This window comes from Sus scrofa, chromosome 9 (genome assembly GCF_000003025.6).
Source record: "Sus scrofa isolate TJ Tabasco breed Duroc chromosome 9, Sscrofa11.1, whole genome shotgun sequence".
NCBI classification, from domain to species: Eukaryota; Metazoa; Chordata; class Mammalia; order Artiodactyla; family Suidae; genus Sus; species Sus scrofa.
This window is the reverse complement of record NC_010451.4, coordinates 84,220,224-84,247,324: the sequence shown is the minus strand read 5'-3', so window position 1 is coordinate 84,247,324 and position 27,101 is coordinate 84,220,224. Positions and strand designations below refer to the sequence as shown.

Genomic DNA, 27,101 nt, shown 5'->3' with positions numbered 1-27,101 from the left:
GGGGCAAAATTGTCACAGATTGAGAAACACTACCCTATCAAAATCATCGTTTAACTTCATTTGAGATAACTTCCTACATTATTTTAAAGCTTAATATATGAAGCTTTAATTATTCATAATTGTTACAAAATACTCTGTACTTCTTATTTGTACTTACTTTCTACAAGCTTTGTATAGTTATGTAGCTGAAAAAGTTGCACATGGCCATCTCCATTTCTGTCAAACAAGAAAAATTTACTACTAGCGAATAAATGAATAGAAGTCATTTTATTTGGGGAAGCTCTTTAGAAGAGTTCAAATAATATTGATGGAACATTCTGCCTGAGAGTGGATTTATTTTGTTGATGATTGCCAATTTCATTGACAGTTACTCTCATGTTACTTGTTTTAAGTGAAATTATCATATCTAAGGAAGAGCCCAATAAATTCAACTTTAACAACTTGGATGCCATTTGTATTCCAAAATTAGTTAAAATTATTTCAAATATAAAAACCAAATTAATTTTTATGACTTTCTTAGCTGATTTCTGTATGGGAATTGTGTTATGGCTTGCTAAATCCAGATAGCGAGGGAGTGGGAAATGTATCAGGAGAAACAGGGACTATAAAAAAGCAAGGACTGGAACTCACAGATTTCAGAAATATAATTTCATTAAAGTCATTTTCTTTCTTTTTTTCTTTTTCTCTTTTTTTTTTTTTTTTTTTTTTTTTTTTTTTTTTTTTTTTTTGTCTTTTCCGGGGCTGCAACCTCGGCACGTGGAGGTTTCCAGGCTAGGGATTGAATCAGAGCTGTAGCCGCCGGCCTATGCCACAGCCACAGCAACACGGGAACCGAGCCCTGTCTGCGACCTACACCACAGCTCACGGCAACGCCGGATCCCCAACCCACTGAGCGAGGCCAGGGATCAAACCTGCAACCTCATGGTTCCTAGTCGGATTTGTTAACCACTGAGCCACGATGGGAACTCCCTAAAGTCATTTTCTTTTACTGTAACACAAATCCATTGCTCCTTCAGAGTCCCGTTACTGGAATATTTATCTGGCTCATTTTTGATCATCTTGTAGTTCATCAGTAGGTCATCTGTTCTTTACAGTTTTAGCTCTAGAATATCTCTAGAATTTGCCCTTTCCTCTTCATCCTCATTGCAGTGACTTTTGTGTTTATCATTAATATAGTTCTTCTTGTAAAGCTGCCTCATCAGCAGCTCTGCCTCTGGTCTTCAATACCAGCACAGTTCTATCTAGAACATAAATGAAGCCATGTGATACTCCTACTTATATTTCTACCCTAGTTACCTTTTGCCCAAAGAATAAAGTCTTAAAGCCTCAGCCTGACTCCATTCCCCACCCCACTTTTCCACCATCATCTATCATCCCTTTGTCTACAGCCTCTGTTCAGTTCTGTTCAGTGGCTTAGCTATTGCGTGTGTGTTTCTTTCTGCGTTTATGTATATTGTTCCTTCAGTCTGGATAATTCCTAGTGCTTCTATAGGATTCTACTCAAGAATCTCATTTTTTTGTGTGTGAAATTTTCTCTCTAATGACCGGGCATACATAACTATTTGTATTTATCTCTTTGCATTTTAAGAACACACACACACACACACACATACACACTCTCTCTCTCTCTCTCTCTCTCATTTAAAAGATTTAAGAAAAGTAGGATACCTACAGAAACATATCTATGCAAAACTATTATGTGAAATAAAGATGATTATAATTCTGTAGCAAATTAAGACAAAAATCCTTAAACAATTTTTAATTTTTGCCAAGTCAGTGTGCCACTTTTAATTTAGTACCTTTTAAATTTAGTATCTTCTTAACATATGCTATCTAAAACCTTAAATTTATATTTTAATTCATATTATAATATCTTCATTTATTTATATAACTATAAATATGTAGTAGGTAATCCATTCCTCTTGAGTTTGAAGTGATTTTCCTTGTCTCATATAAAATACTATGTTATGAAATTATAGTCATATATAATTCTAAAATATGTAATTTTAATGCAGGTATTATTAGTTTTTTCACTTTTAAACATAACTGAAATCTAAATACAAAATTTTTGGAATGTATACAAAAGGAAATTTCTACAACACAAAGGAGATCCAAATGATTAATATCCATATAAAATATTAAGAAAATATGTGAGAAAATCTCAGTGGGAAAATAGACAAAGTGAATGAAGAGGCAGTTCATATGCATACAAAAAATTACAAACACTGTATATAAAAAGTTTCATATCTTCACTAAAACTGAAAGAAGTATAACTGAAAATGTTTTGCCATTTTTGGCCCATTGCATAAAAATAAATTAAGTGCAATTTTATTAAAATAATTGAAACATTTCCTTAGGGCTCAGTGCCATGACCGATCCTACGTTTCCTGACTTTCCATCTTAGTGCTCCTTCATTACCCTCCAGTGCCTAATGTAAAAGGAGTTCTATGGGAAATTATTTTAAATAATCATTACTAAGGAAAAGCACAGGGAAAAATCAAAAGTAAATTGAATGAATTTTGTGACCTGTATAATACATTTAATGCAATAGAACTAAAGTGTTTGAAATAAGATTCAAATATACAAAAAATTGTAAAGTTGAGTGAGAGCTAGAATTGTGCTATGTGTTAAAAAAAAGAGACCAATTTGTAAAGAGAGATGATGAGGACCTTTGAGCTGTTCCTTTTGCTTTTTTCCCCTTATTGAATCCCAAACTTTTATGTTTATTTTAAATGTAAAATGTTTAGTCTATATATAAGGTAGCAGTGGAATTTAGTGTTGTACAGTTGGGTGAGAGGCAGTTCCTCCTTTGAATCCCAGGAGTTTGATTTTTGGCTCCATCATTTACTGTGTAACTTGAGACAAATAACTTAAATACTCCATCTCAGTTTTCTTATATGAAAATATGGAAATAATATTATTACTTCACCAGAAATTTGTTTTGACCACTAAATAAATATAAAGGCTTAAACATGTACCTGGGTTTTAGAGAGCACTTAATAATTGTTATCTATTTTTATATTGTTTGATTTATTGACCACTTAATATTTTTATTTTTAAACCGTATCACAAATCACTTAAATATGGATTATGCTGAAAATTAAATATTTAACACATTCTTATTTTATAAAATCTATTTAATATATATTTTTTGAAAGTATAACTGAGCAGAAATGTTTTTGTACATTTTATTGGATGCCTCAGGGTCTGAGAAATATGAAATATAAAAAAATACAAATAGTGAAAAACCTAATACATTTATATGAATCATATACTAAATATGACTGCCATATATATATGTGCACATATTGCTACCTTAAAATAAAATGAAGTTGTGGTTGTGGGAAAGTCATCCTGAATTTGGAGTCTTAGTTTGAATTTCCCCTACAAAGATGTCTTGCATCACAACTAAGAATCATTTTCTCACCAGGGTGTAGGTAATTTAGGGATGTAATATATCTTTCATTGTTTATGAATGAAGTAAATGGCATCATTTAAAATTCCTAGATGATGTCAATATTTATAACGTTAGAACCTTTAAAGAATGTCACAAAATAGGAGTTCCCGTCGTGGCGCAGTGGTTAACGAATCCGACTAGGAACCTGAGGTTGTGGGTTCGGTCCCTGCCCTTGCTCAGTGGGTTAAGGATCTGGCATTGCTGTGAGCTGTGGTGTAGGTTGCAGACGCGGCTCGGATCCCGCGTTGCTGTGGCTCTGGCGTAGGCCGGTTCTAGTTCCGATTCGACCCCTAGCCTGGGAACCTCCATATGCCGCGGGAGCGGTCCAAGAAATAGCAACAACAACAACAACAAAAAAGAATGTCACAAAATAAATGAATCTTTTCTCTCCTAAGTTTGTACACATGGTTGCACAATTTTGCACTTATCAACAGTGTGTTCAAAGATTTTCCTAACACAGTCCCTGAACTAGTTAATGTCCTAAGAGGGGGACAAAACTCAAAAAAAATGATCATTTTTGGCAATCTTCTAAGTATAAATAACATTTAATTATGCCATTTGAAACTATACAACTGATAAGTAACAGTAAAAGGATCTAAATATTTCTCTAGATTAATATTGTGTCACTGAAATACTCATCTTAGGATTTGCATATCATCCAATTTTACAGTGTAATAAAAAGAGAATAGAACATTGTCATTGGAAAATGATGCCAAAATATCACTCTAAAGTCATTTTGTTTTCTTCTTGACTTGTATCAGTTTTGTTTTTCTTTCTCAAAGTAATTTCCTAATACCAAGTTATTAGGTATTATGTATACATATAAAAGAAATAAATAATGGAGATCAGGATAGATGTATATTATTGTCATCAGAGTTCAAATTTTGTCCAAGAAACACTTATGTTACAAGACAAGCAATTAATATCAAGAGTAAATGACATTTGTCTTTTGTAACAAAATACTACCTTATAGATCTAAAATGTAAACAATTTAAAATAAGTACTTTAAGTTATAAAATTTCACAATTCCTAAAATGACAGAAATGATAAATTATATTTGAAGTATTTATAATGCTGTGCTTTATAGGCAAGGAAGATATTTAACAGAGGAAATACCTGGTACATTGTTGTTGGAATGTATCATTTAAGTATGAAAATACAAAGCTGCTTTTTCCAGATTTCTATAGTTAGTGAAATTGTTTCTTGTCATTTTGTTTGTGACAGTGAAAATAACTAAGTAGATGTCATCAAATTGTTTTTTATTTCTCCATACAATTTTTCTACTCTGATGGCTGTTTATTGAAATCCCCTAGTTTTTTTCTACTAAACCTGTGTTACAACTTTGGTTCTATGTTGTGTCTGAGTGTCCTTAGGGTATATTATAAGTGACATTGTAACATAATTGGGATCCTTGTATCTAATGTAACTGTTGTGAGATGTACATTTAATCAATTTCATGTGTTTGCATTTAGTCAGGAAAGGAGGTAAGAAAGAAAGGAAGATGTTTATTAAACAACATAGAGACTCCATAATTAAAGGAGCAGTAATCTGCAGCGGTTTGGTAGGAGGAGACTGGAGAAGGAAATTTGTGAAATCTTAAAACAGTAATGAGAAAAAAAAAAAATCCTTCTTAACATCCTACCCCACTAGTACCTCCTTCTCTACTCTTCTATAGTCTGAAGATAAAAAGCAATGATCCCTGTACTTAAGCTCTCTTGGTTCATCTTGGTCAAGCCTTCCTATCTTTTTTCTCACTCACTTATAAGGTCTGTTTCTACTTCTGAACAAATGTATATTTAGTAAATAAATGACAGTATACACTTGTCCATGGTTATCTACTGGGGCTTGGTTCCAGGATGAGTTCCCTCCCTATCTGAGGATATATTTTCATATATGATTGAGGAATCAAATCTCATTACCAAGATTAACAAGGAGGCTCAACTCTGACACTGTTTTCCTTTACCCTTTTCTTTCCTTGATATCCAGATCTCTTATCCAGGTTCCAATCTCTTTTTGCCCAGATTTTTGGTTTCTCTTCCATGACACACACCCATGACCCATTCTCTCTGCCTGAAACATTTCTTGATTGCAGATCATGTGTTTTTGCTGATTGGAAAGCCCTCTCTCCCTCATGTTCTCTCTCTCCTGGTGAACACGTCCTTCAAGGTCAGATTTGGATTGTACACTTCTATGTAGCTTTTCCTAATCTTTCCAGTCAGAATCACACTTCCGTCTCTATGCTTCCAAAGCACAATTATTCACCAGGTTGCCTCATAGGAAGGTGAATGTGTTTAAGTTTGTCTTTCCAAATAGATTGTGAGGTCACTGAGGTCCTAGAATACTGCTTAGTCATGTTTGCATCCCCCAGAACCTGTGACAGTTACATGCACTTGTCACTTGATAACTGTGTGATTTGAATATCTGCAATGTATCTACTTTGGCTGGTTTTTATTAATTCCCTTGCGGATCCACCTAGTTGGAATCTCTTGGTTATTAGCTAAGGTTCCTATTCATATTTCTTGGCTTTTACTGCTATTCTAGTAGTTCTATCTATCCCTTTCCTCTTACTCCTTGTTCTCTTGCCATCTGACACTGTGACAACTTAATATCCCTCATGGTGCTCTGCCACCTAATTATAATACACATTTTGCACGCCAAGTAATTATACCCCCTTCAAAGCTGCCACCTCACTTAACGAATTTTGTTTGTTCATGTTGCACAGGGCAGGATCTTAATATAATGTATAGTTTTTTGTCCCCTTTTACATGCATCTTGCATTGCTTTCACACATATTTCTCTCGATATATATAGACATATTTTCCATTTTTACTTTCCTCAGGAGATACACATTCATATCTTAAAATGAATATGAGAAGTGTGTAATCATGCTGGTTCTTTCATGTATGTTACTATTGGTTTTCACAGTCCTTTTAACTGTAGGTTTTTTTTGAACATAGGGATCTGCTCTGGACAGTCTCTGAAGCAGCATCTTATGGAGGCAATTGGAAACAAAAAATAAACTAGAAACAAAAGAACCTAAAGCATGATTCTTGGGTATTTTTTAAATAGGGTTGTAGGCCAATATTGGAAAACAGTTTTACCTTCATATTCCTAATCCTTACCATAATCTTGAATATGCATTTTGCTTATGTTGAAAAATGTTCACAGCTCATTAGAGTATAAACCTTAATTATTACTGAGAATTAGTATCCTTTGAGCATTAATTTTAAAAAATCAGTCAAATCAGAAATTACCCATATAGCAGAAGTTTCCTTCACTTTGGACATTTATATTTTTCAAATCCTGTCTCTTGAGATACTTAAAAATATACAATAAATTATAAAATACAAATATATACATTTAAACAAGTTAAAATTTAAAATCCTGAAAACAGAGATATGATCAATAACTGAAATATACTCAGAATAATAAATTTATTTATGAAGGTTTCTTTATATGAAAAAGAAAAAGGAAAGTAACCCAACAGAAACATGGAAACATGATGTAAATAAGCAATATAGTGCACAGGATATTTGAATGGCCAAGGGACACATGAAAAGGTGCTCAGTGTCCTGGAATCTGATATATATTTCAAGTGACATTCATTTATTATCTCTTGGTTATGCCCAGCTCAGAAAGCTAGGCACCCCTTTTCTGCATTCTCTACTCACCGTCTCAGAAGACTGAAATCAGGGTGTTGTCAGGGCTGTATTCTCATCTGGAGGTTTGACTAGAGTTGACTCTTGTCCTGAGTTGCCTGAGGTTGTTGGGGAAATTGTTTTCCTTGAGGCTGTAGAATTCATGGAAGCTTGCTTCTTCAAAGCCAGGAGCAGAGATAAGGAGAGACTTTGCTGCATTCTTAGACCCTCTTCCAAAGGACTTGGCCACCTTGGTCACCTGAATAGATTGAGTCCACCCAGGATGAGCTTCTTTTTGATGAACTTAAAGTCAACTAATGAGAGACTTCTACTGTATTCAAACTCTCATGCCACATAATGTAACCTAATGAAGGGTGGGACCATAGCCATAATCTATTGGTTAAAAGTAGCTCACAGTTGCCACCCATATTCAAGGGGAGGGGATTATTTAAGGATGTGACTCATTGGGATTCACCCTCTGGTGCCTCTCACCCTCATCCTACAGGCAAAAATTTAAGAAGCTCACTAAAGTAAATTCATTGTGAAGGGGAATTTGGTAGCACAAAGTAAAGTGTACTCTAAAATCTAGCAATCACATGTATAGTTATGTGTCCAAGAGATAGCTGCAAAAATGTCTAGTTGCATTTTTATTAATGAAAATTTGGACAAAATATAAATTCTTTAAATAGAAGACTAGTTGAATAAATTTAATATTCATACAATGAATATTTAAGATTCATACAATGAATACTTTAAAATCTTGTTGAACTATAGTTGATTTACAATGTTATATTAGTTTCAAGTATATAGCAGTCATTCATTTATGTATAAACATTTATGTGTGTGCATGTGTATCCCTTTAAATTTTTTTCCCTTATAGGTTATTACAAGATATCGAGTATGATTCCCTGTGCTATAGGTCCTTGTTGGTTATCTACTTTATATATAGTAGTGTGTGTATATTTAATCCCCAAATCCTAATTTATCCTTCACAATTCCCTTTCCTCTTTGGTAACTATAAATTTGTTTTCTCTGTCTATGAGTATTTCTTTTTTGTAAAAAAGTTCATTTGTATTATTCGTTTAGATTCCACATATCAACAATGTCATATTTCTTTCTCAGTCTGACTTACTTCACTTGGTAAACTAATCCCTAGGTCTACTCATGTTGCTGCAAATAGCATTATTTCAATCTTTTTCATGGTTGCGTAAAATTTCGTTGTGTGTATATACCACATATTTATCCATTCATTAGTCATTAGATACTTAGGCTCATTCCATGTCTTGTCTATTATAAGTAGTGCTGCTGTGAACATTGGGGCATGTGTGCTTTTGAATTATATTATCCAGATATACCCATGAATAGTATTGCTGGATTATACACTAAGTCTATTTTTAGTTTTCTATTTTTATTTTTTAAATGGCCACAAGTGCAGCATGTGGATGGAGGTTCCCAGGCAGGGATTGAATCCAAGCCACAGACTCTGCAGCTGCAGCAGCACTGGATCCTTTAATTTATAGTGTCAGGCCTGGGATTAAATCTCCAGCAACTCAAGCTGCTACTGTCTGATTCTTAACCCACTATGCCACAGTGGAAACTCCTATTTTTAGTTTTCTAAGGAAACTTCATACTGTTCTTCATAGAGGCTGCACCAAGTACATTTCCACTAAGTATTGGATGGTTCCCTTTTATCCATACCCTTTCCAGCATTAATTATCTGTAGACTTTTTAATGATGGTCAGTTTGACTGGTGTTAAGTGGTACCTCATTATGATTTTGATTTGCATTTCTCTAATAGTTAGTGAGGTTGAGCTTCTTTTCATATGCCTGTTGGTCATCTGTATGTCTTCTTTGGAGAAATGTCTAATTATGTCTTCTGCCCATTTTTTGATTGAGTTGTTTTTGTTTTGTTTTGTTTTGTTTTTGATATTGAGTTGTGTGAGCTGCTTATATATTTTGGAAATTAATCCATTATAGGTTGCACCATTTGCAAATATCTACTCTCATTCCATAGGTTGTCTTTTCATGTTGTTTATGGTTTCCTTTGCTGTGCAAAAGCGTTTCAGTTTAATTGGGTCCCATTTGTTTATTTTGGTTTTTATTTCCATTACTCTGGAAGGCAGATCCAAAAAAATACTACTGTGATTTATGTCAAAGAATGTTTTGCCTATATTTTCCTTAAGGAATTTTATAATATCTGACCTTGCATTTAGATCTTTAATCCATTTTGAGATTACTTTTGTAAATGGTGTTAGAGAATGTTCTAATTTCATTCTTTTATTTATTTATTTTGCTTTTTATAGTCGTACCTATGGCATATGAAGGTTCCCAGGCTAGGGGTCGAATCGGAGCTTACAGCTGCCACCTAAGCCACAGCCAGAGGAATGCAGGATCTGAACTGCGTCTGCAACCTACACCACAGCTCACGGCAATGCCAGATCCTTAACCCACTGAGCAAGGCCAGGGATTGAACCCCTAACCTCGTCGTTCCTAGTCAGATTCGTTTCTGTTGAGTCATGACGGGGACTCCTAATTTCATTCTATATCATGTAGCAGTGTAGTTTTCCCAACACCACATGTTAGAGAGACTGTTTTTTGTCCATTGTATATTCTTGCTTCTTTGTCATAGATGAGTTGAACATAAATGCTTGGGTTAGAATCTGGGCTTTCTATCCTGCGTCATTGAATTCATTCTATATTTCTATTTTTGTGGTAATACCATACTATGGTTTTTTGAAGACTATACTTTGAGGTGTATTCTGAAGTCAGGGAGCCCTATTCCTCTGACTTCATTTTTCTCTTTCAGGATTGCTTTGGCGATTTGGAGTCTTGTGTATTTTAATTCAAATAAAAAAGTTGTTTTAGTTCTATGAAAAATGCCATTGGTAATTTGATAGGGGGTGCATTGAATCTATTGGTTGCCTTGGATAGTATGGTCATTTTGACACTATTGATTCTTCTAATCCAAGAACTTGTTACATCTTTTCATCTGTTTGTGTCTCCTTTAGTTTCATTAGCATCTTACTTTTCAGAATACAGTTCTTTTGCCTGCTTAGGTAGGTTTATTCCTAGGTATTTTATTCTTTTTGATGCAATATACAATGAATTCTTGTGCTCCACAGCAGTGAAAAATGAATGAATCATAGCTACATATGCATATGTAGATATACATATATATGGAATATATTTTATTTGTGTATGTGTGTGTGTGTGTATATATATATATATATATATATATATATATATATATGGAAGATTGAGTGAAAAAATAGCAAGTTGCAGAAAAAAGATACTGTAATGCAAATTTTACAGGCTTCATTATATATGTATATATACAATGTATATGTATATATTCATTTATATATAATTATGTTATGAACACAATAAAAGATAAAGGAAGCTAGAAATAATGAAGAGCATTGTTAACATCTGGACTTTAGAAGACGTAAGTGAAAAAAATGTGTGCTTACCAACTGGAAGAAAAATCAGTTGTAACTGTGTACTTTTATATTTGTATTTCAATGAGGTCTTTTCAAAGGATACCTTGGGATCTATGTATCATATTCCACTGAGATAGTTTTCAAATTTAATCTGGAATTTTTCAGCTCTTAGACATAAGCCTCAGGAAGATAATAAGGAAAAGTTTTTTTTAAGTTCAAAGTTATTTACTTATGAGTTCCCTTATAAAAAATATCTTGAATGCTATCAGGTTTTATAGTTGATTAAGGCATTAAATTATGATATTTTAATATCATTAAAATTGATAGCGTGTGTGTTTCACAGATTCAAGTACACTGTAAGTTTAGGAAATGTTTAACTGCTAGTAATTCATTACATCTAAATTAGCACATTGATGCTAAATACCATTAGTATTACCATAAAATGGTATTTGAATATATTATCTTCTGCATATTTTACATTAACTTCTTTGTTTTTATTACTTATCCCTTATTCTCAGTATTTAAAAAAATATCCTTTAAAGTACATATGAGCAACTCTTCACAATAAAGTTTTATCAAAAGTCATATTTAATCAAAATTACATAGGGTGCTAATATTTATTTGTTTTTGTTTTTTTACTAGAGCATTACATAAGTTTATTTCGGATGTAATAGCAGTGTTAAAATCAACAAGTTTAAATCTTAACTGCACCAAGTAAACGTAGCCATTTAAGCATTTTTAAAGTTATTTCCTCCAAGATAACTGAGGGAGCTTTTCTTTTCTACCCCACACACCAGTTTCCCAATAGTTTTATTTTTTGGAGGACTTTCAATTGATAAGTAAAGTGTTTTGAGGATATTTCAGAATTTCTTTCCCCAAATGAAAATTAATCTGGACAGATTCTATATTGCATAGATATCTCTGCATATTCTTTCCTTTAGAACCTGAATGCCATTACCATATGGTGTAATTTTAACCAATTTGGGTCTTAATATTTAGATACGAAAATGAGAGCAATAAATTAACTACAGAAAGGATCTGATCTGATTCTATTAAAAAAAACTTTTGATAAATATCTGAGAGTTCAAGAGTTTTATCACTTATAGCTCAGGAAGGCAAATCAAATGTTCAAGTAGTCTCTGACAAAACGTGTGTGTGTGTGTGTGTGTGTGTGTGTGTGTGTGTGTGCTTAATTCTGTTGAGATTCAGCTATGTCTCTTGGTCAATGGAAATACAGACTTCCAAATCAAATTTTCAGTCCCTCATTCTTTTCCAGTGTGTCATAGAAACATATTTGTAACAAGTACCTTAAGATAAAAAGAGTTTGGCTCTGTGTAGAAATCTTTATCCGCTCTCTGAAAGAACTTTGAAGACAGTCTCTTAGTTGGAAATAGATCTTACAGGGTGATTTAGGCTCTCCCTAGATTTCCAAGTGCTGCTAAATTTAGGCCTTCTAACCAGGAGAGGCTGAGGTGTGCTATTTCTCTGCTGATCTCCAAACAGCTACTGCTATTCCCTGGTCTTTTTTGGGATAGACCTGATTTAAAATATTGCAACCTCATTTCACATCTTGATTTCTTCTCAGAAAGAGTAATTTAGTTTCAATGCATTTTTAAGAAACCTACATTAAAAACTTTGTAATACTGTTAAGTTTTCACTGTTTCTGTTTTTTGAAGGGTGTCCTACAGACTCATGAATCCATTACAGTACATCATGCTTCTACCCAGGAATTATTCCAGTTAAGAATTTTTCTTTTTGTGTTTCTTTGGTGATAAGAACTTTCTTTTTTTCCCTTTAGGACAAGTAACATACACCATAGCCTAATTTCATTAGTCAGTTTATCCTTTTGTAATTCTGATGATAAACTTCAACAGGTTAAAAATAAAAGCTTAACTTGTACAAAAAAAGAAAAAAGAAATTCTTCTTTTGGTTCAGTTTTCCACTATAATAAACACGGTGCTTTCCACAACATACTTAATCCTTGTAAGATACTTTTTTTCCCATAAGAAAAAATTGTCATTTTTTTTAATACCTAATGAATTTTGTTACATTTATAGGTGTACAACAATCATCACAACCAAATTTTAAAGCATTTCCATCCCAAACCCTCAGTGCATCCCCCCACCCCTCAACCTGTCTCTTTTGGAAACCATAAGTTTTTCAAAGTCTGCGAGTCAGTATCTGTTCTGCCAAGAAGTTCATTGTATCCTTTTTTTTTAGATTCCACATGTAAGTGATAGCTTTTGATGTTGGTGTCTCATTGTCTGACTGACTTCACTTAGAATGGTAATTTCTAGGTCCATCCATGTTGCTAAAAATGACGTTATTTCTTTCCTTTTAATAGCTGAGGAATATTCCATTGTGTATATGTACCACATCTTCTTTATCCACTCATCTTTTGGTGGACATTTAGGTTGTTTCCATGTCTGGGATATTGTGTATAGTGCTACAATGAACATTGGAGTACATGTGTCTTTTTGAGTCGTGTTTTTCTCTGGATAGATGCCCAGGAGTGGGATTGCTGGATCAAATGTTTATTTGTATTATCATTTTACCCAAGATGTGAGTAGGATATAAAGAAGTTAAATTTTGCTGAAAGTGACAGTTTTAAGGCAAATGTAGCTCCAAAGTTACTTGACTGAAATAAATGTGCTCTTAACCAGGTAAGAGCCTATGGCTGAACTGTATATGCTTAATGCTACAAATTGAACATTATCATACAGGTAATAAAGAATCATTAAAGGCTGTCAGATGTGGGAGTCACATTTGCTGGTGGACTTTTAGAAAGAGTATCTTGATTGCAGTGCTGATAATGGAATAAAGAGGGTTTAGGACAAAGTGAGAAGAGATGTCATAAAGGTGTTTAGTAATGCAATGACCAGGTGGATGGAGACAGTGTATATTTTGCTTATAAAGTATCATGTGAAATTTAAAATCACTTTTACATAAATCTTAGAGAAAAATGTTATATTCCAGACATTTCTCAAGGTAACTTCTAAGTTTCTGTAGTTTATGGTAAAAAAAAAAAGGACTAATCTTAAATCCTTCATAATTTTAAAATAAGTTTATTATTTTATCAAGCAGAAAAAGGCAACATTTCTATTTCACTACTAGCAACAAAAGAAAAACCAAAAGAGAAAATTACATTGTGTTTTTCAGTGGTGTTTTTCTTGAACCATGATGGACATGGAAAGTTTAAGATACTGTTTTTATAGAATAAAACAAAACTATAAATAGCCAGAATATATATTCTTCCAATGCCGACTTTTCTCTCTGTGTCTGTAAATTGAATACAGCTCTCTGTTTTCATACAGTGGATTCACTGCAAGCATTACTTGTTTCTCATTGCAAACATCAAATTTCATTTGGTAAAAAGGTCCCTAGTGTACTTCAATAATGATTTTCCTTAGGCAGTTGTGTTCTGTAACTTGAAGTTGAATAATATTTTTAGAGTTGATTATTTTCTCGGGATTAAAGATTTGAAAGATACTAGTTCCTTACCAGTAATCATCAATTTCCAGGAAGGGCTTGGGACTGAATTTATTATTTTTTAATTAATAGAACAAAATTATTAACACATGCATTTTTAATTCAATACAAAATTCTAAATATATCAGAGTCTCTTTGGGAAAGGAGTTAATATTTGGAGAATTATTTTTATTGAATTTCTGTTTTCTTAAGCTGGGCATGGAAAACTAAAAATAAATTTATCAGCTTGTAATAATCAGCATTATAGGAAATACATGTTTCTGTTGTAAAAAGTCCCAGGTCAGGTAGACTGAAAAAACTGTTTTAATGGCCTTCTTCCTTAATTAGTATTCTATGCTGGGAGTGGAAGGAAGAGATTAAGAGACAAAGACCCTTTGTGCTTTTCATTTTCTCCTGTTTTGGGGGGCTTATATTAATATTTGGAAAATCTTTGTAGAAAACACAAATAGGCTTTGTTTCCTATCAAAACATAACAAAAATAAATGGCCTACCAAATGGATATTTTTTTCTTTCTGGGTTTAGAGTTTTTGTCTTTTTCTACTGTACTCTGCTAGGTTTTTCTTTTTTGTAGTCCAAAATTCTCAATCATTCAGCAATCCATTGCTATAAAACCCAAAGTTAGAAGAAAACCTGGGTTAAATATTTGTACTCAAGTCCAAAAGACATTATTCTTCCCTTCAGAGGGAGATGGAAAACATATACCAATATGAATTTGACCATATAATGTAAGAATGATAAATTAAGAGTTAAGCACGCACACCCCCACACATACATTTTCATATTTGAGCATATGCAAAAATGTCATCATTGTCAAATAATTTTTTGTACTTTTTGTGTATCAAATATTGTTCCAAATTATTTGTTCTTTTTACTACCCTGTAACAAACCACAAAATACTGTATAACAACCATTTTATTGGGCTTGTGAATTTAGTGGTCAGGCTTTTAGAATGGGCTTACTAGGTTGGCTTGTTTCTGTTCCTTTCTGTTTGCTGCCTCATCTATGGAGACTTCCAGCTTGGAGAAGAAGATTGGTTGACAGCCTGGGGTGGGATCCATCTGAAGGTGTCCTCACTCACATGTTTTGGGGATGATGTTGGCTGTTGGCTGGTACACCTGAGCATGGTGTTTCCAAGTGGTCTTTTTACATGGTTAGTCAGGCTTTCTTCTAAAACATCATATAACATCACTTCCACTGTAATCTGTTGGTTAAAATGTAGTCATAAAGGTGCTCACAAGTACAAGAGAAGGACACAGCCATCATCTGCTGAGAGAGCAGAACAGATTTCTAGAAGGGCACTTTACATTTGTGTTTCGTATTGGAAGATGTTCTACTCCTGTATATGATCTCCATTTTCACCTAACGTTCTGTTCTCTATTCTAAGAGGTATTCTGCTTAAAACCATGTGTGGAAAGGAAGAAAAAGTTCACTAAAAGCAATTTTCTTAAAAAGAATAAAAAAAAAATCTGAGTTTAAAAAACCACACCTATACAATGCAGATAATACAAGCTGATATATTTCCCTGTTTCATATCACCAAAGATTTCCTGTAATTTTTTTTAGCTCTTTTATGTCAGCCAAGTTAAAAAATAACATAACTATGAATCTTATATTAAACTACTCACATAATCTTCCAAAAGATTTCTAGACTTCTATTTCACTGATATGAAAACTGTATATATGTTCAAATTCAGTACTACAAATATATCTTAAATTCCCTACTTAACAAAAGCAAGGAAAAAATAACCTCCATTGAGAATCTTTTATTCGTTATGTATTATACACATGCTATTTCATAAAATGCCTCTGGGTGGAGGGTGGTACTTATCCACTTTTCATGAGAATGGAATTAAAACACAGATAGGTTAAGTGAATAGCTCTACGTAGGGAAGACATCTCAGAACTTGAATGAGGTACAGGTCTATCTGATTCAGAAGTGGTAGGTTAAGAATATGATTGTTCATTTGTGCTGGATATTAGATTCCAGTTATAAGTGATATCATGTGGTATTTGTCTTTGTCTTTCTGGCTCATTTCACTCAGTATGAGATTCTCTAGTTCCATCCATGTTGCTGCAAATGGCATGATGTCATCTTTTTTTATGGCTGAGTAGTATCCCATTGTGTATATATACCACATCTTCCGAATCCAGTCATCTGTCGATGGACAAATGAACATCTCCTCAGAAAAGAAAATCATGGACTTGGAGAAGAGACTTGTGGTTGCCTGATGGGAGGGGGAGGGAGTGGGAGGGATCGGGAGCTTGGGCTTATCAGACACAACCTAGAATAGATTTACAAGGAGATCCTGCTGAATAGCATTGAGAACTATGTCTAGATACTCATGTCGCAACAGAACAAAGGGTGGGGGAAAAAACTGTAACTGCAATGTATACATCTAAGGATAACCTGACCCCCTTGCTGTACAGTGGGAAAATAAAAAAAAAAAAAAAAAAAAAAAAAAAAGAATATGATTGTCTTTTAGTTGCCTTAGTCTATAAAATAATAATTTAAAATCAGGCCGTTACAGTTTTAAATAAATGAAAAGCAATATCCCATTCGTTTTTAATTCTGCCTGCTGTTTTTCCTATATGCTTTATTGAGCTCACTTTACCTTATTTGCATATAATTTTTTCATGTCTTTCCTCTTTTACTTCCTCTTTCCCTGTCATTGCCTGCCCAGATCTATAAAACCACTTACGTTTATACTCATTGTAAAGATTAATTTTGACCCTCACATGTTTTATGAAACTTCTCTCCTCCTGCTATTAAGGACTTTTTAAAAGTCCTTTTTTTAAGGGCTTTGAAATATGGATCAGTTCTTCTGTCTCCCAAAGCTTGAACTGTTCCCACTAGAAATTCTTCTCTTTGATTTAACATTTTGTTATAGTGATTCCTACAGCAATTGAAATTCATTATTCCACATTGATCATTGATTCATTCATTTATCTATAACTACTTTTAGCTTTTTTTTTTTTTTTTTGTCTTTTTAGGGCTGCCTCTGAGGCATATGGAAGTTCCCAGGCTAGGGGTTGAAATAGAACCACTGGCAAATGCCACAGCCACAGCAACGTCACATCTGAGCTGCATCTGTGACCTACACCGCAGCTCACAGCAATGCTGGATCCTTAACCCGCTGAGCGAGGCTAGGGATTGAACATGCATCCTCATGGATGCTAGTCATATTCTTTTTCACTGAGCCATGATGGGAACTCCTACTTTTAGCTCTTGACCTCCCCCCTCATAGTCACACTTCTCAAAGTATCCATATTCACAACCTTTCCAGAGTCAACTCTATTATGAAGCCCATTCTAATTTGACTTGCTTAGCCTCAGAGAATTGTTTTGCTAAGATCTCTGGTGACCAGCATGTTTTGCATCAGATATCCCTCTCCTTTTTTTTTTTTTTTTTGGCTGTCTCTCAGCACATGCAGTTGCCTTGCCAGGAATCAAATCCAAGCACAATTGAGACCTACACCTGAGCTGCAGTAATGCCAGATCCTTTAACCCACTGTGCCAGGCCAGGGATCAAACCTATGTCCTGGTACTGTAGCAAAACACGTATCCCTTTGTGCCATAGGACTCCTTCAATCCTCTTTTTATTTACCTGCTCAGCAACTTTGGAAAAGTGCTTTCTACCTTATCCTGGAAGAATTCTTTTCTTCCTCTTCTGTTGTCTCTTTGACACCATATTTTTCTGTTTTTGTTTTCTTCCCTTGTTTTCCAATTCTAGTGTCTAATACGGGATTGCTTTGGAGTGTTGTGCTGGGCCCATTTTCTCACACCACACACTCTTTGCAGATCTGCTTGATATTTCATGTTTGTCCCAACAGATTCCTTTTTATCCTCTTCCCACTTTGCTCTGTTTCGCATGAGGCAATTTTACATAGACTGCACCAATAGCCATCTTGGCCTAGTGACTTATGATTGGGCTTGGTCAATGAGAGGTAATGAAGGAGACTGGAGAGTTGAAAGATGACAAGGTCGGGGAAGTTATTTCTCTACCTCCTGTCCAACTAAGTCATTGAAAGAAGGATGCATCCCACTACCTAAGCCCATGGCTCCTATCACATGATCCTATATATATATATATATATATATATATATATATATATATATATATATATATATAAAACCACTCTTGGGTTTCTTAGCTGCAACACCCCTATCCTCTTCAGACTTAGTTCAGTAAGTTCCTAACTTTTGCTTGACCAGGATACTGCACTGGCCTGTATTAATTTTTCTAACCCCCTGTTCACACTTCCTAAATAATCCTTTTATTAAACTCCTCCTTATTCATTTTAAGGATGTCATCTATTTCCTATTGGTATCCTGACACATGGGACCCTTCACCAGGAAACACTGAGATGGAGTTACAGATACAGAGGCTTATCAGGAAATTACTCCTGTGAAAGACAAAGAAGGAAGAAAAGCAGGATCCGGCAGAGAGAACCTTCAAACAATGATTCACATTTGATACCTCAGAAAAGAAAGAGGATGGGAGATTCAGGGTTGGTTATGAGCAGCTTCAGATAACTATGCAGATGTGGTAAAGTCTTAGCCAGTCCACTGGGGAGTTCTGGAGCAAATATGAATTATAAAAGGATTATCTTATTGGACAAAAATGGTGTGATCCTCTTTAATCCGTCATCTTTAGTCCCTGACCTCTGCCTGTAAAGAATGTGACCTTGAAAGCTGAACACATTCTGAAGGCAAAAGAGCTAGAGACTGTCAGCTAACTGTACTGTGCAGCTGACTGCAAGTTTTTTCTTGAAAGCAGAGCTTTTAGTAGCATAGCTTCTAAATATCTGGCAGTCTTATGAACTTCCCTCTCTTCAAATATCTGTATCTGTCTCATATAACTCACAATGTCATACTTCTGTCTCTCTTTTATTAGCCCTAGGCTTATCTCATTGTCTACTTGTCCTTTCAGTTTAGATGTCTTTTCATAAGTTTAACACATCCCAAAACAAGATTACTAATTTTTTTCTTCTCACACCTGATACTGTTCCAGTATTTAGAAACTTAAATTCCACCTTTCTGCAGCCTGTGTTCAAGGCAAGACTATGAGAGTTATTCTTCATCTCTTAATCCTGCATATAACATTCATTTTCAGATCCTGCTTTGAAAATATATCACAAGTTTGGCTTTTTATCTTCATTTTTACTATGACTTTCCAAGTTAAAGCCACTAACAGTCCTCTTCCAGTTACTGGAATAGCCTCCTCTTTGGCCTTCCCACTTCTATTTTTTTCACTTTACAATCCATTGATTAGAATGAACTTCTTAATGGACCATGTTTATCTCCTTCAAAGAATATGTCAGTGGCTTTATGTATATGACAGGTCCTTAGTATGGCTTCTGAGAATCTCCATGACATGGCTTTTACCTGTTTCTCTGATCTAATGGTGTGTTCCTTTCGCTCTTGGACACCAGGCTCTTGTCACACTTGCCTTCTTTGGAGATCTTCTAATATTTCTATTGCTTGTTTCTTCACTTCCAGGTTTCTACTCAGAATGTATTTTTTATTAATCAAGTTTGTAATTGTTACTCAACTTTTTAGATTTAATTTAAATACACCTTTTCTGTGAGTTGCACTTTGAATCTCTAAATCTAAATCAGGGTTCCTGTTGTAGTCTCATAAAATTCCATGACCTATTTTTCATATAACTTAATCACAGTTTATAATTATTTATTTGTGTAGTTGGTTTGTTTAATGTAGATCTTCTCACCAAACAAGAGCTAGGATCTGTCTTATTTACACCTACAGCACCAGCATTTGGCATAGTGCCCAGCATGATATTGGGTCTCATTTTGGATTTCTTTTCATGGATAAGTGAACAAATAATTTTAAATGAAGTGATAATATTAACATTCCATTTAATTTCATCCTATTTTTCTTTCTGAAATTCTATGATTGATATTTTGGACCTCATCTTTTTTTCACTCCTATGATTTTTCTGTCCGTTACTTTATAATTTGGGATTTATGACCCTTGAGACCTAGTAAGTATTTTCAGTGATCATAATACCTAACTTTGTATAGTATAGTTTTCAGTGTACTTTAGTGTGTACTAATTCAATGACTGAAGTCATCACATGCTGAATTTTAAGAATTATTTAGACACATACGTTTAATGTGACTAAAAACCAGTGCATCCACTTATCTAAACATTTCCTAGTGCATCAGTCATGAGAAGTCTGATTTCCTTCCCTGATTATGGAGAATGTGTTTTATCCAGGTACAAAGAGCCTTCTCCAACTCTTACAATTATTTCCAGCCATCAGCTAAACAAAGTGGCACATCCATTCACTAGATGAGACGCTAGAATTAGACTGCATTCCAACATTCAGCAGTGTAAATCCATTCTGGCTTTCAGTTTATGTGCCTAAAGACAACTCCCTTGCAGAGGAATGGGAAGTTTGCAAAAGCTCTATAGAGAATCTCAACTAAATATTGTCATTTTCTTTCTGTACATTTATAAAGAGGCAGAAACTATAAGAAAGTGTTGTCATCATTCTCATCTCCTTCTAAGACATGAAGATCTGTGTTTCTTTATTTAATTTTACACATGCAACATTTCTCTTTACCTAGACTTGGGATATGTTGATTAATTCATTTGAAAGACTTAAGAAAACCTTTTCCATTTGTACCTCACCCTTATTTGTGTGTGAATTTGGCAGCATGGCACATGGTGAGAGCTGGAATAAGGAGAATTATGAGAAACCAGAGTCTCCATTAGGAGAAGGATGAGAAAGAGAAAGTTTTAGTCAAAGCACATTGATGTGGGAATTAATCATATCTAAGAAGAAAGAATTGACTTTGTGTCCTTCTGGGATGCCATTACTCTCTAAACACATCTGCTAAAATGCAGGTTGGAGTAGATCCATTCAGAAAAGCTGTTCTTGATATGAAAAGTGAAGAGTTAAGCTGACAAGATCACATTAAATTAAATAAAAAGCTAAGTGGTGTTTTTGTTAAATATCTAAAAGTAATTTAGATATTGTCCTGATGCTCATGTGTAAATGGTGTTGTAAACTGCTTAACTCATCTCAGTTATGGCATCCCTAGGAAATATTGCTCATTTATGCAAAGTTAGCTATATTTAACAACCTCCAAAAGAGTGGAATAAAACTTTTTTTTTTTTTTTTTGGTGGAACTATAGAAGATTGTATCTCTAAGTACAGTGTCTTTGGTTGATGTCGATTCACTTGAAGGGAAGAGGTTTGGCACCTAGAGAAAGTGAAACTCATCATGATTTCTATCCCTTCCTCATGTACCATTTTCCCTTTATCAACTTCAGGGGCTCATTCTCATTCTCCAGCCAAAGATTTTCATTATGAAAAAAGCGTGTAGGTGAACTCATCCTACAAATATGTATATATACCAAGCACTCTTTTGTTGCACTGGCCAACAGCGATGAACAGATAGGTGAAAACCCCTGCCCTCATGGGATTTATATCTTAGATCACATGAGAGGATAGTGATGCAAAATCTAATACATGCATTAAGATGAAAATCAAGGGCAAATTCAATAAGCATTTTCAGTTGTTTGGTCCTTTTTGTAGAATCCCATCAGGGCTTAAAATCGCTCATGTTGCCTCTTATTCTAGTGTGATTCAAATGTCAAATGAGTATTTGATAATATGACATTATATTCAAAAGAAATAAAAGTGCGATGGAGGAATAGTGTGTATGAATGTTCAACTTTAAATTGAATGACCAGTTGAGATGTTATTAAGGAGATAGGTAGCGTTCATATAAAGATCTGAAGGAAATCAGTTAACCAGTCATTTTCTTTTTTTCTTTTTTCTAAGATTTTTATTTTTTCCATTATAATTGATTGACAGTGTTCTGTCAATTTCTATTGTATGGCAAAGTGACTCAGTCATGTGTATGTGTTTGTGTGTGTGTGTGTATTTATTCTCCATCATGTTCCATCACAAGTGACTAGATATAGGTCACAGTGCTATACAGCAGGATCTCATTGCTTATCCACTCCACATGCAGTAGTTTGCATCTATTAACCCCAAACTCCCAGTCCATCTCACTTCCTCTCCCTTCCTCCCCCTTGGAAACCATGAGTCTATTCTCCACATCCATGAGATTTTCTGTGGAAAGTTTCATTTGTGCATATTAGATTCCAGATATAAGTGATATACAGTATTTGCCTTTCTCTTTCTGACTTAGAATGAGAGTCTCCAGTTGTGTCCAAGTTGCTGCAAATGGCATTTTTTTTTTTTTTATGGCTGAGTAGTATTACATTGTGTAGATAAACCACGTCTTCTTAATCTGTTCATCTGTTGATGGACATTTAGGTTGTTTCCATGTCTTGGCTATTGTAAATATTGCTGTGATGAACATACAGATGCATGTATCTTTTTCAGTGAAAGTTTTGTCTGGGTATATGCCTAAGAGTGGGATTGCTGGGTCATATGGTAGTTCTGTATTTAGTTTTCTGAGGTACCTACATACCAATTAACATAGTGACTGTACCAATTTACATTGCTACCAACAGTGTAGGAGGGTACCCTTTTCTCCACACCCTCTCCAGCATTTATTTGTTGACTTGTTAATGATGGCCACTCTGACAATGTGAGGTGGTACCTCATTGTAGTTGACCAGTCACTTTAAATTTGAGTTTCTTACACTAAATTAACTGCAGAACTTTAATAAATTTCAGAACAAGTAGCCAGGTGAAAAACTATAATTAATTAATTGCTATACTAACATATTACTTGTTGGTAATTTATGAGACAGAACTTTGGAGTCATCTCAGTTCATGATTATCCATGGACAGGAAGGGACAAGCCATGTTAAGGAAAGGGAAATACTCAGGGAGCCTGTTAGGAAGCAATTGCAAGACAGGTGAAAGAGAAAAACCTAAAGGAGCACATTGACATTTTTCCAAAATTTCATTTTCCAAGAGTGATTGGTTTCTGCCCTTTTTTGCAGTTCTTTCCTTGTTTCTTACTGCCTTCACAGTAGCGCCCGAGCCTCTTTATTTATTTATTTGGCCACTGAGTACAGTGGTTTGATGTGGGATCTTAGTTCCCAGACCAGGAATTGAACCTAAACTGCAGCAGTGAAAGTGCCAAATCCTAACCACTAGACCATTAGGAAGGAGTTCCAGTTGTAGCTTAGCAGGTTAAGGACCCCTGTTGTCTCTGTGAGGATGCAGGTTTGATCACTGGCCTCGCTCAGTGGATTAAGGGTCTGGCATTGCTGTGAGCTATGGTATAGGTTGCAGACATGGCTGGGATCCTGTGTTGCTGTGGCTGTGGCATAGGCCAGGTGCTGCAGCTCCAATTTATCCCCTAGCCTGGGAACTTCCATATGCCACAGGTGTGTCCCTAAAAAGCAAAAACAAACAAATACTTGCCAGCTGTTTCTTTAAATAGAACTTTCCTGTATGCTCCATGCAATGTCCACTTCCATCTCACTGACCACTTCTTTGTGCAAAGAACTTGAGGAGTGTAGTTGTTTAGATGGAGATATTTTCTATTTTATAAAATTAAGGCTCTGCTTACCAAGGAAGCAAGAGAGAATGGATATTGGGTGGGTTTCTCACAGTCTCTATCTTGTCTCTCAAATTCCAATCACCTTGTGTTAGTTTGCTCTTTTGTTGCAGTGGGAGTCAATGAGCACCTCCCAGAGTTGTTTCATGAAGACTAAAGGACCCAAAAATGAATGTTGTTAAGTCCATGCCTTGCATACTGTAGGCTCTCAGTAAAACTGACACATCATTAGAATGAACATTGTTGTCTTTGTATTTTGATCTTTGTTGTATTTCCAGTGCCTAGAATGCTTTCTGGCACAGAAGGGATTGATAAATGTTTTTTTGAATGAATAAATGAACTGTCTCTCATGAGTTGAGGTTTTGGGGTTGTAGGCAATGGAAACTGATTCTGGACCACTTAATCCCTTATTAAAATAATGCTACTTATTTCTAGAAGTGGCAGGATACCTGAAGAGCCAGGCTCAGACAGGGACAGGTATCCTATTTTGCTGTAATCATTCAGATAGAGCTATTTTTACCCTGTCCTTGAATAACTCCACTTACATTTAAAGCCCCATGAGATTGAGTCTCATGTTCCAGTTGTGAGTGAGTCATCTGTCTCCCTTTGGACAAGAGAGAACAGGACACCTTGCTTTATAGTCACACCAAAATGGCATGTAATTGGAAAAAAGCAAAGAATTGGGATGAAATTGATGTGAAGGATGAAATCAGTAGGAAGAAACTGGGTGGAAAGCACAAAGAAATATCCATCACATGTTCTCATTCCTTTTAGTTTGCATTCCTTCCACAAAGTCATGGTTGTAATGTAAGAACATCCACTGGGAAGAAAAAAAGACCTAGAAATTTGGCTTGTGTTAATGAATCACTATCTTCATTTTTCCCAATTAAATAGCAAACAGTCACCTTTTAAAACTGATAACTGACTGCAAGAACCCTGAGAAACGAGACCCACAAAAAGAATTTTTTTTAAGCAAAAGATGACAGAATATGATGGTGAGGTCGAGGGTTTGGTAGACAAAACAGTAAAGAGATCTCAGCCACTAATGCCCTATATAGGTACCCTGCCTTTAGGTAATGGCACCTATATTCATAATCCTTCCAGTCATAAAATTTCATAAACTGTCTTAAGTAATAATTTCTAAATACTTCAGTTTGTATAATGTTTACAGTGCCAGTCTGGTTGGCTACTGAGCAGTTGATCACTGTCTCTGATAAAAAACTGAAGCCAGATGGTTTTTCATTTTGTTTGCCTTTATAGATAGAGCAGTGAATGTAGGTCCATGACAACCTAGGGATTTATTTTTAAGCATGATTCACAGTTGTCCGATCTACTATCATTATGAAAGTCTGTCAGACATTTGGAATTGCTTTAATTTGGTAAATTTCGCTGGAATTTTTATGGATGGTAAAATTAAAATTACTGTATTTTACCGTGAGAATAAAACACAATTTATATAACCCCCTAAATTGATTTTCATAATTGCAAATATATGTACTATCACTGATGACCATTCCAAACCATTGTTGGAAAGCTGGTAGACTAGAACATTGTATATTTAGGGAACTATAGAGCTTATTTAGCTTCCTTTCATAATATGGGTCTAAACATAACATTTGTTAAATTTTAAATAATTGATACCTTCAGATTGATAAGAATGATACCTTTGTTTGCCCTTTGAATGTGGCATTTTTAAAACTGAGCAAAAAAATCTACTTTTACGAAACTAATTGTTATAAAATTTTCTCCACACTTTGCATTTTAGTCATATTTCTTCTATGATTTGGTGTTAGGAAATGTATATAAAATTGCTCATAAAGACTGAGGAATTAAAGATTGAGTATTATGCAAAGTAGAATAACTTTGAAATATGTTATTTAGGAGCTAAAAATCTTTATAACTTGTCAGTTTTTTTCTTTGTTTCATGATGCTAATCTTTGGATCTTTATGCTTTTCTTTCTGCAGTGCTTTAATACCATACTGAAACTACAAACCCATATCTGCAGCGGTTTCTTGGTGACAGATTGCATATTTTGAAAATTTGAGGTATTTTATAATGAAACATACCATGTGGAAACTTTGAAGCATAAATTCTGCCACACATCTGAGTAAAGAATTCCTCACCTGGTATGTAAGAGAACTCCACACCACCACTATGACAAACCAGGAAAAATGGGCCCACCTCAGCCCCTCAGAATTTTCCCAGCTTCAGAAATACGCTGAGTGTAAGTATGCATATGTATAACAGGATATTATTTGGCATTTACATTAAGTGACATATTATTTACTTTCAAAAGCAGAGTATAGATCCAGTTCAGCTTTGGTATAAATATCAGTGTGACTTTTGTGTTTATAAGTAAGTGAACTTGAGACTACCTGTTATGCCTGAGAAAAAGGAAAAGGTAAACTTGCAAATCAAATCTCGAAGAAAAAGCACCAGAATATTATGTGCAAAATTGAACTTGGAAACGCTCCAGCTGTAGTAGATGTGAAGTGAAGGATAAGACAGTTTGGGAGACTGGAGACTGGTGATACCATAACTGAGAAGGATAAGCAGAAGTAAGAGAAAAGTGAGATTTTTTTCCCCCCGCTGTTTGTTAGTATAACATTTCAAAGACCGTAGTAGGACGTCACAGACACTTCCTGAAGTTGAAATCAGAGGTCGTAAAAGACAAAGTGTCGTGACCTTATGCCAATTTTTTAGCGTGAGATTAATACAAAAGATAGGCTCTGGTCATACACTTTATCGTATGTGATTTTTAATATAGTAAGCTTCTTTACCATAAACAGTAAGATTTTATTTATTTATTGTTTTTATCATGGACTTTCAAAAAAGGTCTGTTTCACAAATTAAGCTTCAACTTTAAATACAGACAGCAGCTGTGTCAAGGTGTTGAAGAGAAAATGAAGCTTCTAATGAATAGACAGCAAAAGGATGTGAACATGATGAGGAGAGAAAATATGTTGTAAGTAGTAAGAATGGTGAGAGTGAGAGAATAAAATAACAAAAAACAGACAGCGAAAAAGAAGCAAGAGCACATAATAGTAAAAGAAGCAAAAAAGGAAGCAGCTGGAGATGCTTATGCTGAGAATTGTGACATGTAGGAAATAAGTGTCAGGAATGGATTGAATCATATTATGAAGGAGAGGCCAATAGAAAGGGTTAAACACAAAAGACAGATTTGGAATAAGAAATAAGTATGTCAATGAATAACAGCACTGACATTTATAGGGTGCATATTATAAGTCAGGACCTTAATAAGCATTTAATTTATATCATCAGAAAAGGCCAATTTCATAGGTTTTCCAGAGTCTTCCAAACTTGATGGGTCAAGTGTTTTGGGTAAGGATATAAGAGAGCTGGTGAGTGTTCACAAGGAAAATACAAATCCACATAAGAATCTATAAATTTTCTCTGTCAATAATAATAAAAATAGGAGTTCCCCAGTGGCTTAGTGGTTTAAGGATCTGACATTGTTGCTGCTGTGGCTTGGGTTGCTGCTGTGGTGTGGGTTCAGTCCCTGGCCTGGGAACTTCCATATGCCTCTGGCATAGGCAAAAATA

At 34.7% G+C, this 27,101-nt stretch overlaps 1 protein-coding gene across 22 annotated transcripts in view; it reads left to right on the top strand.

Moving 5' to 3' along the window:
- Positions 1–27,101, top strand: part of DGKB (diacylglycerol kinase beta) — a 786,786-nt gene that overhangs the window by 111,388 nt on the left and 648,297 nt on the right. For all 22 annotated transcript variants that reach the window (XM_021102444.1, XM_021102447.1, XM_021102453.1 and 19 more), the window contains one exon: positions 25,503–25,762. In XM_021102444.1, the coding sequence (XP_020958103.1) occupies positions 25,693–25,762 (70 nt within the window). In that variant the 5' untranslated portion in view covers positions 25,503–25,692. The remainder of the gene's footprint in view (positions 1–25,502; positions 25,763–27,101) is intronic.